Genomic DNA, 17,752 nt, shown 5'->3' on the forward strand with positions numbered 1-17,752 from the left:
ATGAATATTAAAGAAAAAACTAACATGCAATTGATCAATGCCTCAAAGTACAATAAATGTACAGTATATACCATAAAAGTGTCCATCAATTATTGTGCAAAAGTCCGCAAAAAATAAAGCGCATATGCAAAGTGTCTGTGCTTCTTCAATAAATACTGTTCATATGCCACTTTGTGCTTAACACATGTAATAAAGGTGTAGCTGAATAAATGAGTGAGTTTGTTTAATGCTGTTTTTAATAAAGTATAATATGGTTTTATGCTATGGGATCCCATCTGTGCGATTCTGAGTGAGCATGAGTATGGAAAAAAGAGCCATGTAGAGCAGTGGTAATGTGTAGGAGTCATCTTCTGGCATGTGATACCTCAGCCAAGTGCTGTCAGACCTTTTTTTCCAATAAAAAGGTCCATTACCTCTGGTGAGTGTGTTGCAGCACTGGGGAGAGCACTGAGAGCACCTTTATTACATGTGTCAAGCATAGAGTAGCACGTGGAGAATAGTTACTGAAGAAGCACAGAGAATTTCCATATGCACTTTATTTTTTGTGGACTTTTGCACAATAATTGATTGACACTTAAATGGTAAATATATGTATTACAGTTTGAGGCATTAATTAATTGCACAGGTTTTTTTTTTTAGATTTATTTATTGCTTAGTATATACAGGTATATATAACGGGGAGCACAGTGGCTGAATGGTTAGCACTTCCGCCTGGCAGTATTGCGTCAATGGTTCAAATCCCAACCTGCCTGGAGCTTGCATGTTCTCCCTGTCCCTGCATTGCTTTCCTCCAGGTACTTTGGTTTCCTCTCACACTCCAAAGACATGCTGGTAGGTTAATTAGATCCTGTCTAAATTGGCCCTAGTATGTGTATGTATGAATGTAAATTAGGGACCTTAGATTGTACACTCCTTGAGGGTTAGGGACTGATGTGAATGTACAATATACTGTATATGTAAAGCACTTCATAATTTGACAGCACTATACAGGTACCTGAAATAATAATAATATAAGACATGAAATTCAGCTTTCCATTTTAAAGCACTGCCTTATTCGATTTTCTATATTTGGGAGTGTTTTCATATTAACATGGAGGGACATTTAGAGGCAGAGGAAAAAAAAACACCTGACACCTGCAAAACAATACAAAAAAATTCTATAACTCAAACATGTAATAAGGTCAAAGTCCAATGATCAGATATTAACACGGTAATTAACAATTTTATAGTCCAAAGGAAAAAATACTGTTACAATTAAGAAGTATATAGCCGGGAAACTATTTTGAGCAGAATAAAAAACCCATAAAGTGTAAAGAGAAGTAGAGTGATAGGAAAGGGAAAGGAGGGGTACATTGTAATTGAGTCCCAACTGTCATTCTGTTCAAGAGACACTCCTTCTATTGAACACAACTCATTTGCTTCACAATTGTTCTTGTTTTTAAGTAAATGTAAAAGAAACAAATGTACATTCACCCAACAAATTGCTATGCTTTTTATTTTCAAACATCAGAATAAATAAAATGTGGAAGTATTGTGAGTAGCATTTGTTTCCATACTCAATAAGTCTTTAGAGATCAGTAGTACATCTGCCAATGGGGACTTTCTTAAAGAGAAATGTCACTGCATCTTAGCACCACAAACCAAAATTGCTGTTTAATTAATTTCTATTCTTCGAAGAAACTCTCAACACCCCCCCCCCCAAATCCATCCATGTAATCATGCTTTATTTTGCAGAGAAATCACATTTGAAAACCAACCCCCCTTGGCATTTCTGGCTGTGGCCATCTTGAGTAAAGGCAGAGGATTAGTTGGTTCCCCGCCACCCTATAGCAGAACTACTGCTACAGGGCGGAAGGGCTATATCACGTATATTTACGTGATTTAGCATTTCTGGGTAGGGGGTGCGTGTCCGCGCACGGGCTGCCCTACCCACACTGCCATTGGCAGCTGCAGCCGTCAATCACTGGGTCCCGGCCGAAGATTCCCCGCCGGCACCCAGCGATCGCCAAGGAACAGTGACAGGGGAGAAGTCTGAGCGTAAACAACACAGATCTTTCCCCTGTCAACACGGACATGCTGCTTTGTATTGCTCTGCATAGCAAAGCAATACAAAGCAGCATGTTTCCCTAGTAAAACTCACACAACACACACAGTAAAACAGCACACAGTTAACCCTTTGATTGCCCCAGATGTTAACCCCTGTCAGCACAGACATGCTGCTTTGTATTGCTCTGCAGAGCAATACAAAGCAGCATGTTTCTCTAGTAAAACTCAAACAACACAGTAAAACAGCACACAGTTAACCCTTTGATCACCCCAGATGTTAACCCCTTCCTGCCCAGTGTCATTAGTACACTGTCAGTGCTTTTTATTAGTGCTGATCACTGTATTAGTATCATTGGGATGTCAGTTGCAGTTTGTCAGCCCCCCCCTCCAGTGTCAGAATGCAGCCGCAGTCCCGCTATAAGTCGCTGATCGCAGCCATTACTAGTATAAAAAAAAATTCCAGCATGTATACCTCCATTTGTAGACGCTATAACTTTCACGTAAACCAATTAATTTACATATGTGGGCTTTTTCTTAGCAAAGACATGTAGCAGAATACATTTTGGCCTACATTTATGACGAAATTTGATTTTTAAAATGTTTTTACTGGATATGCTTTATAGCAAAAAAGTCAAACATAGTTTTTTTTCTCAATAAAACAGGTAAATAGAATATTATTCTGACTCAGATTGTTGTGATAGCAATTTATCCCTTGTGAGACCTCTCTGCCTAGCCTGTATAAGCAGATATAATCACTGTGGGCAATCCTTATCAGATAGCTTGAACTCACCAATACTGTGTTCATCCAGAAGTTGCTTTATTCTGTACATGTGACAACAGGATACAGCAGAATGAATGGTTTCCAGTATTATGCGGTCAAAAGATGATAATTTCTGTAGCGTACTATGCAGAATACATGTGTCCCTGTTACATGTGGTCTGTTAGCTGCATCCATGACACAGGAAGTGATGTACTCAAGAAGAAGGGAGGAGATTCATATGCACAGGAATTGTGTCATAGATCTCAGGGAGGTAATATGAAAAACAAATAAGGCCACTGGATGGCAGCATATAACTAACTATAGAAATGTCCATAGGAAATGGTACAAAAAATAAACTATATGAATTCTCAAGTACATTAACATAAATATTAACTGTGTAACAGCATAAATATACTTTACTATCTATTTACTAATGCTAGCAGCATAAGGATTAAAAATAGTCAATGTTGACTGAGAGGGCGAAGTTCTGCTTAAAGAAAGTCTGTGCAGTCCTGTGAAAGCAACCAATCAAAAAACACATTTATCTGAAGTGCTTGCAATAAACTTTCAAAGTTGAGTTATGATGAAACCAGAACAAATTTCCTCTTGGCCTTATCCAATTTTTCATCCTTTTTTTTTTGCACTGCTCTTTCAGAAAACCAGTTACGATGTAATGAACTTACTGTACATGTTATAGTAAAACAGCACTACATTTATATTCTGTATGTAATAACCACTCTTTAGTATAACCACTGTCACTAAAAGTAAAATGTAGGGCATTTTAAGCTTCTTTTGTGATCGCCTACTCATTGCCGAGTTTCATATTTCACAAAGTAGTAGCCTGTGTAATATAATCCTATTAAAATCTAGAATGGTGGCATGGTTAACGTTATAAGCACTCAGAACTAATTTTTGGCATATATTGATTTATTGCCTTTTTCCCTTTAATGTCATAATGTATCTCCTAACAACTCCTGTACCATTTACCTTTGTTAAATCCAAATCTTTACTATTATTTTTAGTGAACATCAATAGAAATAAAGACAAGCAATAAAACCAAGTCTTGCAATGGCCATGCACCAGGGCTGGGACAAGGGGTGGGCAGGAGGGGTGGCTGCCCTGGGTGATGTGGTATCATGTGAACTGGGGGGTGTTGCTTGGAGAGTTCCTACCTTCAAGCTGGCAGGTGTTGTGACAGCAGCTTCAGAATAGCAAACATTTGTGCTGGGAGGGGGAGGGAGAAATAGATAAGTGCTAGGAGGGGGGTTTGGGGGGAAATATGTGCTAGGAGGGGGCACTGGGGGAGCTGAAGAGGAAATTTGGTGGTGGCAGTGGAATATGATTTATTTTAGAAGGCAAAATCTGGAGGGGGGAGAGGATTTGTGCTAGGGGTGATGTGCTAGGAGGGGGGATTTATGCTGGGAGGGGAGATGGGGGAGAAGAGCATTTGTGCTAGGAAGGGGGATTTGTGCTGGGAGGGAAGATGGGGGAAGAGCATTTGTGCTAGGAGGGGGTCCCCTCCCTGCCACTTGTCCCCATCGCGCCACCTCCCTGAAAATTGGTGCCCTAGGCATACACTTTGTTTGCCTTGTGGTAAATATGCCACTGATAGGAGGGGAGTTTGTGCTAGGAAGGGGGACTTGGGGGGGATTTGTGTTAGTAGAGATGATTGGTGGGGATTTGTGCTAGGAGGTAAAATTTGGGGAGGGGATGGATTTGTGCAAGCAGGGGGGATTTGGAGGGAGAGAGGATTTATGTTAAGAGGGAAAAATTGATGGGTAGAGGATTTGTGCTAGGAGGGGGGATTTGGAGAGGGAGAGGATTTTAATTGGGGGGGGGGGATGGTGTGGGCAACAATTTGTGCTGGGTAGGGAATTTCAGTGAGAAGAGGATTTGTACTGAAAGGGGGAAATTTTTTTGTCAGGGGAGAATTTTGGCTTGCAAAGGGAATTTATGCTTGGGGGCAAGCGTGCAGATTAGTGCTCACACTTTATGGGGGGAGAGGGAGGGAATTTTTGCTGACACATACATTTTTGGGAGGGTGCACCGTTTAGCATCTCTGCCCTGAAAGCTAGATGACCATGCAGATGATCTGCAGAAGGCTTTGAAGTTCAGGTTGAATTGTACAAAGCTGGTTCAGTGGTTGTAAACCTCTGAAATGAAAAATGAACAAAACATATCCTTCTCTAGGGTGTACTTGCCTCAGTTTAAAGCACTTAGTTTGATTTCTGGCTGTTCTATCCTCCCTTTGCTACCTGCATGAGTCTCCTTTGAAAATATATGTCCACACCACAGAAGCCAAAGAAATAGGAGATGACCCCAGCACACAGCAGGCAATTGACAGCCCTAGCTGTGCATGTTTCCCTATGAGACTGGGTAGAGGGAAGTGTCCATTCCCTCCACTCAGGTCTCAGATTACACTTAGCTGTCCTCTTTGTGCTGTGCAGTGTGTGACTTTATATCCCCACCCCCTGCCTTCTGAATCTCAGAAATGCTGTGTACACTGACAGCTTTAGGAGTCTGCAGAGTAAAGGACTGCAAATAAACAGGTACAACATATGAGGATTTGTTTCAGCTCTGTGTATCACATGAAGCCAGTCACTTCATTGGGTATATGTAAGGGATTATGACCACTTCAAGCAGCCTACAAGTAGTAGATGGCAAAGCAATGCAAAAACAACCAAATCTACATAGGATGTCTGTCTGTTTTTATGAATAATGGAGAGAGCACTCTCTTTGCTGCCAGCCAATCACAGAGCAAACAATAGTCAGACCTGGATAGATAGATTTCTATTTTGCAGAATTAATGGGGTCGATTTACTAAAACTGGTGGCACTCAGAATCTGGTGCAGCTGTACATGGGAGCCAATCAGCTTCTAACTACAGGTTGTTCAAATAAGCTTTGACAATAAAATCTGGAAGCTGATTGGTTTCTATGTAGAGCTGCACCAGATTTTGCACCCTCTGGTTTTAGTAAATCAAATCCAATATATTTAGTTGCTCAGGTTGACACACTGAGGCTGATTTACCAAAGGAGGTTAGAATCTTCACTCAAAAATAGTGTGAATAAATGTCACCTTTAGGAGCATGTTATATCTGTATTTAAGGTGTAACATGCTCCAGCACATGTCCTCCTCACTCCCCCCAGTGACAGCGGGTGTAAATCACTGTGGTAGTTCATTCATTCTTTCTGTCAGAATATCTACTTGTTCATACATCCTGTATGGCAAGCAGATATTCTGACAGGTCTGCAGGGGATCTGCATGGCATCAGTGATCTACTGATCGCTGGTGCAATGCTTTCCAGGCTCCTGTAGACAAAAATAATAAATGCACATTTTTTTTACCTGCATGTGCATTAATAATTTTTTTCTAAAAGGTGAACTTATCCTTTAACCTCCCTAGCGGTCTGATTATGTCAGTATTTCTGTACTCAAAGCGGTACATTTTTTTGCATGGAAATATGTAGTTTTTTTATTGTAGGCCTGTAATTTTTAGGAATAACTCACTGAAATCTGTCTGAACAAGAGTCTAGTAAACATCCCGGGTATGTTAAAATTTGAAACACGAAATCATAAATTATAATTTAATAAATAATCATAAAAAATAATAATATAATAATAATGAATTTAATTCAGTAATGTAATCAAACCAAAAACACTGAAATTTGAAATATAGCGCCAAGTTTGCACATCACTGAGCAAAGTCGCAGAATTGTTTTCAGTGTCTGATGACGAATTTCCCCACGAATCATTATCACTCAATTCTGCAAGTGGTTCTGATTTATTATCACTGTTTTCTAGCTGGTCTAAAACCGCTTTTGACCTAAAGGGACACTTTTTGGACACGGACGTTTCTCAGTTTCCAGGCAGAAAGAACAGTAAAAATGCAGGCAGGGCACAGGACAAAACACTAGGGACAAAACGTATGTGAAATGGTTTGATACAGTAATGTTTTACTATGTTATTTTAGTGAATGTCACTTTTTGACATTTTAAAATTTCACTCCAGTTCCCTCCCCGTACGTCCCGACGTCGCAGGGAGCGGAACCTGGAAGAGAGATGCCATCATCGGCCGGAGGACATTGCCGGGGACACTGCAGGAGGGACATCGTGGGACCGCAGGACAAGGTAAGTGCAAAAGAGATCCCGGAGCAACGCTGCAAGGTATTCCCAATGGTAGCTCGGGGTTACCGCTTGTGGTGCTGAAACTTTACCCCTAGCTACACTCGGGAATACCTCCAGGGAGGTTAAAGTGGTTGTGAAGGCTGAAGGTCTTTTACCTTCATGCATTCTATGCATGAAGGTAAAAAACCTTCTGTGTGCAGCAGCACCCCCAGCCCCCTTAATACTTACCTGAGCCCCATCATGATGCAGTGATGTGAACAACAGCCTCAGTTGTCCCAGGTCACTGCCTCCTCATTGGCTGAGACAGCAAATGGGAGTCATTGGCTCCCGCTGCTGTCAATCGCAGCCAGTCAGCCAATGAGGAGGGGGGCAAGCCGTGGCTCCTTGTGTGAATGGAAACACAGAGCATTGGGTGCCCCCATAGCAAGCTGTGGGGGCTCCCGACAGAAAGGAAGGGTCAGGAGAGCCTGCTGGGGACCCAAGAAGAGGAGGATCCAGGCTGCTTTGTAAAAAAACACTGTACACAGCAGACAGCAGGGAAGTATAGACATATTTGTTATTTAAAAAAAAATGAACCTTTAGAATTGCTTTAAGTGAACCATATCCTGGACTCCATTGCTTAAAGCAGTATTGAACCCAAAACCAAAACTTTTATATATTGCAGCTTACCAATCATTGGATGTGGTAGCTGCGTTAGTTTTCTTTTTTTAGGCTGTTTCACCTCTGTTTTCACCTGGTGATCTGGCCAGTAATACACCTCATGTATTAGAGGGCCTCCACTCTGGATGAAGGAGCACAGAGACACCTTTGGACAACAGCATGGTCAGTCTGGGGGGGAGGGGATTGTTAGATGTACAAGAAGATTTAGATCGGGGGTGTCAAACTGGCAGCCCTCCAGCTGTTGCAAAACTACAAGTCCCATCATGCCTCTACCTTTGGGAGTCATGCTTGTAACTGTCAATTTTGCAATGCCTCATAGGACTTGTAGTTTGGCAACAGCTGGACGTCCACCAGTTTGACACCTGTGCTTTAGATACACTAACAAACTGAAGACAAACTACTGCTAATACTTTACAATCAGTTACAGCAACCCGTTTTTCTATTCCTTTTGATATAAAGGTTTTACATAAAATAAATATAAGCAGATCATTGTAAGCAACCCTGTCAGTGGTAAATCGTGTGTCTCAACCCTCTAACTGCTACATCTGCAGGACCGCCTATTCTGCTGAAAACCATCAGACTTAATGGCCAGATGACCAGCTGAAAATAAAAGACTGAAAACCTAAAAAAAGAAAACTAATGCAGCCATCACATCTAAGAATTGGTAAGTTGCAATGTAATACATTTTTGCTTTTGGGTTTAATACGGCTTTAAGAAACTTTCAGACACGTAGAAATGACCCGTCTGCTATGCACTCGGGCAGGACCATTCTGAAGCAATGATGCTTGAGCAATAAAAAATGATCAAATGTGCAATTGATACTGATTATGCTTTATATGATATCTTGAAAGAGGTATGTGAAGCCGTCAGCTCCTAGGGAACTGCTAGTACACAGTAATATCAACAGCTCACATCGGTATTGTCATTATAAGTAGCTCCTTTCACAGCCAAGCCTTGCTATAGCTTGCTTAGCTACACAAATAAAAAAAACAGCGTTGGTGTCAGGCCCAGGAATGCCCTGACTCTACTTTCAGTTTACAATGGAATGTTTGCAAGCAGCGTAATAAAATGCTTCCTGATTGCAGCGTTTAGGTATTTGAAGAGGCCGTGTCACCGTAATTTTATTTTTATTCAGTCCAATGGATCCTAAAAATGCAATGAATAGTGTATCTAAATCGAAAAACAAAAATATAATATATTGTATAATACCAGTCCTCAAATGTGGTGGCTGCATTAGTTTTAATCTTTCTATAACTTTTATATGGTGCCAGTAACATACTTCATGTGCTAGGGTGACAATGGGACAATATGTATTGTGATGCACAAGGAGATATCAAAAGGTTCCAAGACTAGTTTTTTAATATGCCAAGAGATGGCAGCACTAGGCTGCAAGCACAGTCACAGAGAGCACCGACCTTCATAAGGCAGGGTGCCAAAAGACATCGTCCTGTGTACATTGGGAGCTGTGCAACTGGTGCTTTTCCTGGAGGATGTCATATGACGTCCTCCCTGAACGAGAGAACCACCTTGCATCCGTCATTGGAGTATATGGCGGGCGGGAGGTGGTTAATATCACTTTAAGATTAAAGCTGGACTTCATGCAAGCAGCTAAATACACAGCTGAAATATATGCAGTGCTCAGTATAAATGAGTACACCCTAACAGATATGTCAGAAAATCTTTAGGCCCCGTTCACACCTATGCAGTTTGCTTTTTGTCTGTTTTCACAGTTCGTTTTTAATGATCAGCAAAGCTTTACTTATCAATCAGAATACTGAAGCAAACATGATACAAAAATTTAACAAAGATGGAACTGCAGCCATCTCACAGAGACATCCAGGCCATCCACGGAAGTTAACACCTCAACAGGAGCATCTTCTGATGAGAAAGGTTGAAGAAAATTGTCATGCAACTTCCCTGCAGTTAGCTAAAGAAGTAGAAAGCCAAACTGGGGTGATTGTTTCCTATGACACAATACGGCATACACTGCAGAGGAATGGCATGTATGGGTGTCATCCACGAAGGAAGCCTCTCCTAAAGCCCATGTACAAAAAATCCAGCCTAGAATTTGCCAAGGCCCATGCTGAAAAGAAGAAGACTACTGACACTCTGTACTCTGGAGTGATGAGATCAAGATAAACGTTTTGGAACTGATGGCTTCCAAACTGTATGGTGTCACAAAGGTGAGGAGTACAAAGAAAAATGCATGGTGCCTACAGTGAAACATGGTGATGGCAGTGTCCTTCTGTGGGGCTGCATGAGTGCTGCTGGTGTCTGGTAGCTGCATTTCATTGATGGCATCATGAATTCACAGATTCATTGCTCTATATTGAAAGAGAAGATGCCACCAACATTCCATGGCTTTGGTCGTTGTGCACTTTTCCAACATGACAATGATCCATAACACACATCTAAGGCCACTGTTGCATTCCTGAAGAAGAACAGAGTCCAAGTACGTCTCTTGATCTGTATGTCTCTTGATCTGAACCCAATTGAACACCTAAGAAGAAGTTGAGCATTACTCTCCATCCAGCATCCAGGCTCTAAAAGAGATGGTTCTTGAAGAATGAAAAATGATAGATGTTATAATACTGGGCAGCACAGCGGCTAAATGGTTAGCACTTCCACCTGGCAATACTAGGGTCATTGGTTCGAACCCCAACCACGGCGCCACCTGCCTGGAGTTTGCATGTTCTCCCTGTGCCTGCGTGGGTTTCTTCCGGGTACTCTGGGTTTCTCCCACACTCCAAACACATGTTGGTAGGTGAATTGGATCCTGTCTAAATTGTCCTAGTTTGTGTATGTATGAATGTAAGCTAGGGACTGTAGATTGTACACCCCTTGAGGGTTAGGGACTGATGGGAATGTACAATATATACGTAAAGTGCTGCGTAAAGTGACGTTGCTATATAAGTACATGAAATAAATAAATATATCACCAACTTGTTCATTCCATGCCTAGAAGACTTGGTGCTGTCCTTACAAATCATAGAGGTCATGCAAAATACTAGATGTGGTAATTTTTGTTGTGGGGTGTATTCATTTTTGCATCAACGATTTTGAGTAAAACTGAAGATTATCTAATCTAAATTATATTATTAACCTTACTTCCATGAAAGGAGCTAAACAAATGTTGCATAAAACTCAATTTTGTCAAAATTTTGGAAACTGTTCTTGTGTTCATTGAGGTATTGTTTAAAATCTTACTCTCAGGGGCGGACTGACAACTCATGGGGCCCCCGGGCAATAGGGGATCATGGGGCCCCTGTATCCTTGCCCAAACTCAAAAAAGCCTATGAAAAAGGTACCAGGGGCATCTCATGGGGCCCCCTACTGACCCCGGGCCCTCGTCCGGTGCCCGAGTTTCCAAATGGTCAGTCCGCCCCTGCTTACTCTTCATAAAGGGTGCACTCATTTATGTTGAACACTGTATATGGGATCTGTTTTACCTGCCAATGCATATGTAATTCTGTACCGACAGATCTGTGTTCAGGTACCCCTGCCAAACAGCACAGATAGATCCAAGCAATTCCAAAAATGTTTTTAAATATTTTTTTTTTAAAGATTTGCTAGTGATCACATAATCTGCCTTAGCTCTGTTTGCATCCAGTGCAGCATTGGCTGAAGGTGTGTATGCAAGGGACACTTACACACCATATCCGGTCCTGTCTTGTCATTGTTCAGTACAGGCCGGGCTAAGACATGCCCATGCGGTGGGAAGAGGATGACAACGCAGCTTTCAGCAGTGATCTAGTAGTGTTGTCAGCTCTCTCCTGAAAATAATCCAAGGTACTTAAAACTGGCAGGATCATCAGGTTGAAACAAGTAGAAATATAGGGCAACATTTAAAAAAAAAAATGGCCTTGTATTACTTCATTATTTTAAAGTGCACCTGATCCCAGACTATGGACAAGTTTTCACACATTCTTAACAAATATTACCTTTATTTAAAACATACTATCACTGACCTCTCTAGATGCATGTACTGTGAGGTAATTTATCCTTGAGGATTACAACAAAGACTCTAAAGAGGGCCATACATGTATCCATTTTTTTTTTGATCAGCCAGCCGATCAAAAAAAAAAAAAACCAGAATGAATTTCCCCATCCACACAATTGAGGTAAATGGAGGAACACTCCCTACTGTGTCATTGTACTCTGAACTCCACATGATTAGCATCCTGGCCATGGCATGTGTACAGCTCCCTTTGTTGTATGGTAACTTCTAGATGGGCAGTAAAACCGTGGTTCAACCATTTGTTTTTACTGTTCCCTGGCAGTTTCTGTGGAAAATTTATTTTACTACTTAAAATACTTAGTCTGGGTACTGGTGATTTGCATAAACTTTAAACACATCTCTTAAAAACAAATCGAAAGATAGTGTATAGTTCTATATGTTTTAAAGAATATGTAATCCCAACATTTTATATTCCTGATATGTGCCTGTTGTACCATGTACTTGTATGAAAAGTATGCTGTTCTCTTTGTATTGCTTCCTTTGTGTGAAATCCTTGGTGTTCCTGCCGATCCCTCTGCTTTCCTACTAAAATGTGATCGTACCAGGCACGAGTGCACAGCGTGGTCAGTTCTCTAGCTATGCTGAAAACTCAGCCTGCTCTCCCCCAATGATCAGGCTTCTGCTGACATGCCCCCCATTTTCTCGAAACAGCCTTTAACCACTTCCAGACCGGACACTTTTACCCTCTTCCTGACCAGGGCAATTTTTAACTTTCAGCGCTATCACACTTTGAATGACAATTGCGTGGTCATGCAACACTGTACCCAAATAAATTTTTTTAAAAATTTTTTGAGACAGATAAAGCTTTATTTTGGTGGTATTTATTCACCGCTGGGATTTTTATTTTTTTGCTATGTAAATGAAAAAGTCCAAAAATTTTGAAAAAAAGTGTTTTTTTAAATAACATTTTGCAAATAAATAATATTTCATCATAAATCTTTGCCAAAATTTATTCCGTTATCTTTTTAGTAAAAAAAAAAATCCAAATTAGTTTATAACCAAAAATTATAATTTTTAAACATTTTTTTTAACATTTTTATTTTATTTTTTTATATTATTTTATTTTTTTACATACTGTCACCCTAGCAGTACAGTGTCACCATGGTGACACTGTACTACTTGTGGGGGGTGATGAAGATTTTTTTTTTTTTTTTTACACTGATTGCTTTTACAGCCATATAGAATGTAAAAGCAGTCATTTCTCTTTCTCTCTGTGTGCATTCTTGCACTCATTGAGAAGTACTGAGTGAGCTGTGATTGGTCACAGCTTGTCACATGCTACAAGGCTGTTGTGAATAACCCTGTACCATGTGACCTCTGTGATCATTCACAGATTTCACACGTAGTAAGCAATGATGTCAGAAGTGACATCTTGCTTACTACTTTGCATGTGATCACTGATTGGCCAATCAGTGATCCCATGATCGGGACCTCGTACAGAGGTCTCGTCCGACGATCGGTGTTTCACTGTGTCCGGAGGACACAGCAGGCACCGGATCACGATGCTGCACGCTCCCAGGGAGCGTGCACAAGCAGGGTGCGGGGAGGCCGTTTATAAACGGCCACCCGACCCTACACTGCCACCGTCCGGCCGTTTATATGCAACGGCCGGTCGGGAAGTGGTTAACTAGGAAAATCAGTATGCTGCTGTTGCTCCTCCCTCAGCTCTCTAAGCTCTGTATGCAGCTGAGAATAGAGGGTATGTGATCACTTATAAAAAAGGGGAAAAAAGGTATTTATAATGGGGTTTTTGTCTATATACATATACACAAATGTTCCACCTTTCATTTCTGTTTTAAACGTAATGGGTTGTCTTACAGGTTAAGAGTTGACATATACTGTAATTTAAGATTAAACAGGCAAAACAGATCAGCAAATAATCCTATGAATATATTTTTATATGTACAAAATTCTTGTTTATGTGTATATTTTATATTTGTATATAATGGGACAGCCATATTTGATCAATGCAAAAAATGTATGATTTTTTTCCACCAAGCTGTTTTATGTATTGAAAAGGACATTCTAACGTACTCTATTTCTAGTGAAACAGAAAGTCCTCTCCATTGCAGATTATCAGCTCATTCATAATGCAGCACCACACACATCCCACTATAAATCTTGGCAAAGGTATGAGATTTTTATTTAAATGACTACAGTATTACAGGCAGACTGAGTCTACTGATTGCTTCCAGCATCAAATAACACTGCCAAAGTAAGAGAATAGAAACAATAAAACACAGTCTTATATTTGTTGCTACTCTTTTTATAAATGTGTATTTAAAGTACAGACGTACCTCGGTTTACGAACGCCTCGGTTAACGTAATTTTCGGTTTACGAATGAAAATCCATTGAAAATAATGGCTCGGTTTATTCATTTTTTTCGCAACACGAACAGATTAATTGGTTTTCAATGCATTTAAAAAAATGTTTTTAATCATGTCCCTGTACAGTACTATGCCTTTAAAGTGCACTTTATAAAGAGTTTGGAAAAGATAAGACTTTTTTTACTTTTTTCTGACCTCCAGAACGGATTAATTGGTTTTCAATGCATTTACAATTTTTTTTCAATCATGTCCCTTTATGCCTTTAAAGTGCACTTTATAAAGAGTTTTGAACAGATAAAACTTTTTTTTACTTTTTTCTGACCTCCGGAATGGATTAATTGGTTTTCAGTGCATTTATGAATTAATTTTTAATCATGTCCCTGTACAGTATTTATGCCTTTAAAGTGCACTTTATAAAGAGTTTTGAACAGATAAAAGATTTTTTTTTACTTTTTTCTGACCTCCGGAATGGATTAATTGGTTTTCTATGCATTCCTATGGGAAAACGCATTTCGGTTTACAAATTCTTTGCCATTCAAAAAGTCCCGCAGAATGAATTACATTCGTAAACATAGGTACGCCTGTATAACTAAAGGCTCCTATATGAGAATCTAAAGCTACAGGTTTGTAAACCTCTAGTGGCAATGCTGACAGCTGTGCTTCCTACAACATTTTTTTTTTAATCACATTGTAGTGCAAGCAACCTCAAGCCCGCATGAGAGTGGCAACTCTGCTGTGAATTCAGGAGCAGTGCAGCATCACTGTGACCCATCAGTGAAAGCTGTATTAGGTGGAGTTCAGTGGCGGCATCAACAGGTAATTTGTGGGACTTCACAGGAGGACTAAGAGAAAACTGTCATTGCAGATATACTTGTTACCCCCCTTGTGATAGCAATAAAGTTAAATGAAAAAGAAAACACATACAACAGTGTACAAAAAATAAATTGCAATAAAATAAATGAAAAAAATTAAAAATGTAGTTATTTTTTTCCCCTAAAAAATATGCATTTTATAAACAGCTTTGCTGTTTCGTGTGACTTAAAAAAATTACAACTGCCACCATTTTATTCCACAGGGCTTCTGCTTTCAGAAAATATATAATGTTTTGGGGTTCTAATTATTTTTTTGTAAAAAAAAGGTGATTTTTACCATGTATGTGAAATATGTTAAAAAACTGCCCTCGATCCAAAATAGTTAAAGTATAAATAAAGGAAAAACTTTTTTATCGTTTTGGATAGAGTGAAATGTCAGGTTATGTTGTCGCCTCTGCCCCCATTAGGGAGATTCACACTTATAGTCTTTTTTTGTGAACGTGAAAGAAACATTTTGGGTTGTCACCAAAACAGGCTTCGAGGGGAAATTTTCCAGTGGGGACAATAGTTCTGGTGAGCCTGAAACCATCTCAGGATTCCCTTACTTTGGAACAAAATGTCTCTTTACAGCTCCAATCTCAAAAGTCACAGCAAAAACTTTAGAATAATCTGGGTTCGAACAACCTGATCTTTGCTGACAAGGTTCCGCTCCTACCCAGGGAAAGTTGGGATTTCATTGCCTTTGTTGTGGATTTTAAAGATTATTTTCTACCCAATGCCTATAGCTACAGAGGTAAATGAGGATTTGTTTCAAAGAGCTTTTAGGCTAAGTTTAGATTGTAGTTGACTATCTTTGGTTTCTGTACTTCCGGTGCTACTGACCCAAAACATGTATGTAGCATGTGTTCAAATGTGCTGACTTCACTACCAGGTAAGCAGCAGTTAAGAAAAAAAAAATATGGGGGAGGAAGGAGGGGGAAAGGTTAAACTCCACTTTAAGCTGGCCATAGATGGATCATTTTGGGCTGAACGAAAAAAAACCTTAAACAATTCCTCCTTCCACACAAGTGAGGTGGATAGAGGAATCCTCGCCTCTGAGACATTGTATTCTGACAGTGGGAACTATGCAACTCTCTGCTGCTGATTGAGAAAACCGTTTCCAACATTCCCATTCCAGAGCAGGAATGGCCATCCATGGATCAAATTTCGGCCATTTTTAGATTGCTGATGTCTACAGAAGTAGCAGCACACTTTCAGACATACATTATGATCAGTACCTGACCATCTCATGTCTATGGGTACCACAGTCAGGGCTGTGGATAAGGGGGTACCACCAGTCCTCCTGTACAGGGCCCAGGCCAGCAGGGGGGCCCAGGCAACTGGGTGAATCGAAGAGCATGTTCTGCATGGTGGGTGGGGGGGGGGGGGGGGGAATTACCGGAACCAACCCCCTTTATGGCTCCCTCTGCAGCAGCTGAAAGCTGGCTTCTTCTCCTTCCTGTCCCACAGGCTTTTAGTAGAGAGAGCCATACAGGAGATCACTCCCAGTAATTGCCCCCCTTGCCACACCCATCACCCTCCCTGTGCACCATACATTTCTCCCAGCTGCCCAGCCCCCCCCCCCCCCCCCGTGTGCCCCCACTCCCAGAGTTGCTGGCTGGCGGTTTCCCTCCTTTCTTTCCCACCGGCAACTGCAAGCACACAATAGGATCCTTCAGGATGGAGAGTGGGGGAAGGGTCTTATAAATATGTCACATTTAACAGCCCCTTCCTTTCCTGAATGAACACAATGAGTAATCAGTATTAATCACTCACTGTGCTCATTCACAACTGAAGCATAGTAAACTGTGTTTTCCTTTTGGGTGGAGGGGCCCTGTCAGGTTGGCTGTATGGGGCCCCGTGGTTTCTAACAGCAGCCCTGACCACAGTGACAGCTGCAGTATGACATAGCTTCCTGATCATTGCTTTGTTAGTTATAGGTAATGCTTTAATATACTTGCTTTATGGATTACATACTATTATACACTTGGTTTATAAATACAAGTTTATATGACTGCAAGTATGTTGAATATTGTTTATGATTTTGATCACTTCATATATTTTTAAATTATGCATTCTCTATGTAGTACCAGATACTTGTATATAATCATCAGCTAGTGCTTTCATCTTGAAAGTTATTCATTTCTCTCACTTACAGCTTTTGATTTACAGAGTTGCTGCGTTTGTGGTATTTTTAGCAGGGCTTAAATTTGGAACATAGAATAATGTATTATGTAGGAGTGATATAGCAGAAGAATAGGCAGAACAGTATGCCAACACACAAAAGCCCATAATACTTCCAGCAGGGCTTATAATCACATTATACAATGCTTAGCTATGCCTGAACATAGACTGTGCCAGCTAGGTGACACTTACCTTGTAACCTTTGCATCACGTTTGCAATGTCTCTTGTGTTCCTGCTCAACAGCCGGGAGGTAGCCATGATGCCTCTGCTGGGATCCTTCACTAAAAGGTATGTTCAATCCAAGTTTTGCTGCTAGGATGTTAGAAAATATCTCAGACTGTTCTGAAGCATCATCCACCTTCTATCCCCGTACGGCAGCTGACGCCTGAGTCATTGATGTCTGGCACCCAAACAAAAGCAGACCTGTCACGATTCCGGTGCCGATTTTAATTTGTTCTTATGGGTCCTGTCCTTCTTACCAAGGGCTTAAGCTGCCTGAAAAGACAGAGAGGCTGGATTTAGAAGGGACTTGCATGGTTTCTTGCAACAGTAAAACCTGTAATCTCATTAGCAATTCTGACAAAAGATTGGCAGGGCAGGAGACATGGTGCAAAGCGTGCCAAGGAAGCAATTATTGTTGAAAGTGCATTTGCCGTAGCTGCGGTCTGTTGAGTGAAATATCTGTAAATAAATGAAGAGGACCGTGTCTTCTATCAATCAATATATTTCATATCAAAGATCTTAATCCTCAGTAGAATAAACAAAGATGCTTTCTTTAT

The 17,752-nt window shown here is 40.6% G+C and overlaps 1 protein-coding gene across 5 annotated transcripts in view; it reads right to left on the bottom strand.

Annotated features, from left to right (window-relative positions):
- Nucleotides 1-17,752, bottom strand: part of SYNE1 (spectrin repeat containing nuclear envelope protein 1) — a 662,466-nt gene that overhangs the window by 579,099 nt on the left and 65,615 nt on the right. For all 5 annotated transcript variants that reach the window (XM_089694288.1, XM_089694287.1, XM_089694289.1 and 2 more), the window contains exon 2: nucleotides 17,165-17,468. In XM_089694288.1, coding sequence (XP_089550414.1) covers nucleotides 17,165-17,231 — 67 coding nt within the window. In that variant the 5' untranslated portion in view covers nucleotides 17,232-17,468. The remainder of the gene's footprint in view (nucleotides 1-17,164; nucleotides 17,469-17,752) is intronic.

The sequence above is a fragment of the Staurois parvus genome, unplaced genomic scaffold (assembly GCF_062004578.1).
Source record: "Staurois parvus isolate SC_StPar_1 unplaced genomic scaffold, SC_StPar_1.0 ptg000657l, whole genome shotgun sequence".
NCBI classification, from domain to species: Eukaryota; Metazoa; Chordata; class Amphibia; order Anura; family Ranidae; genus Staurois; species Staurois parvus.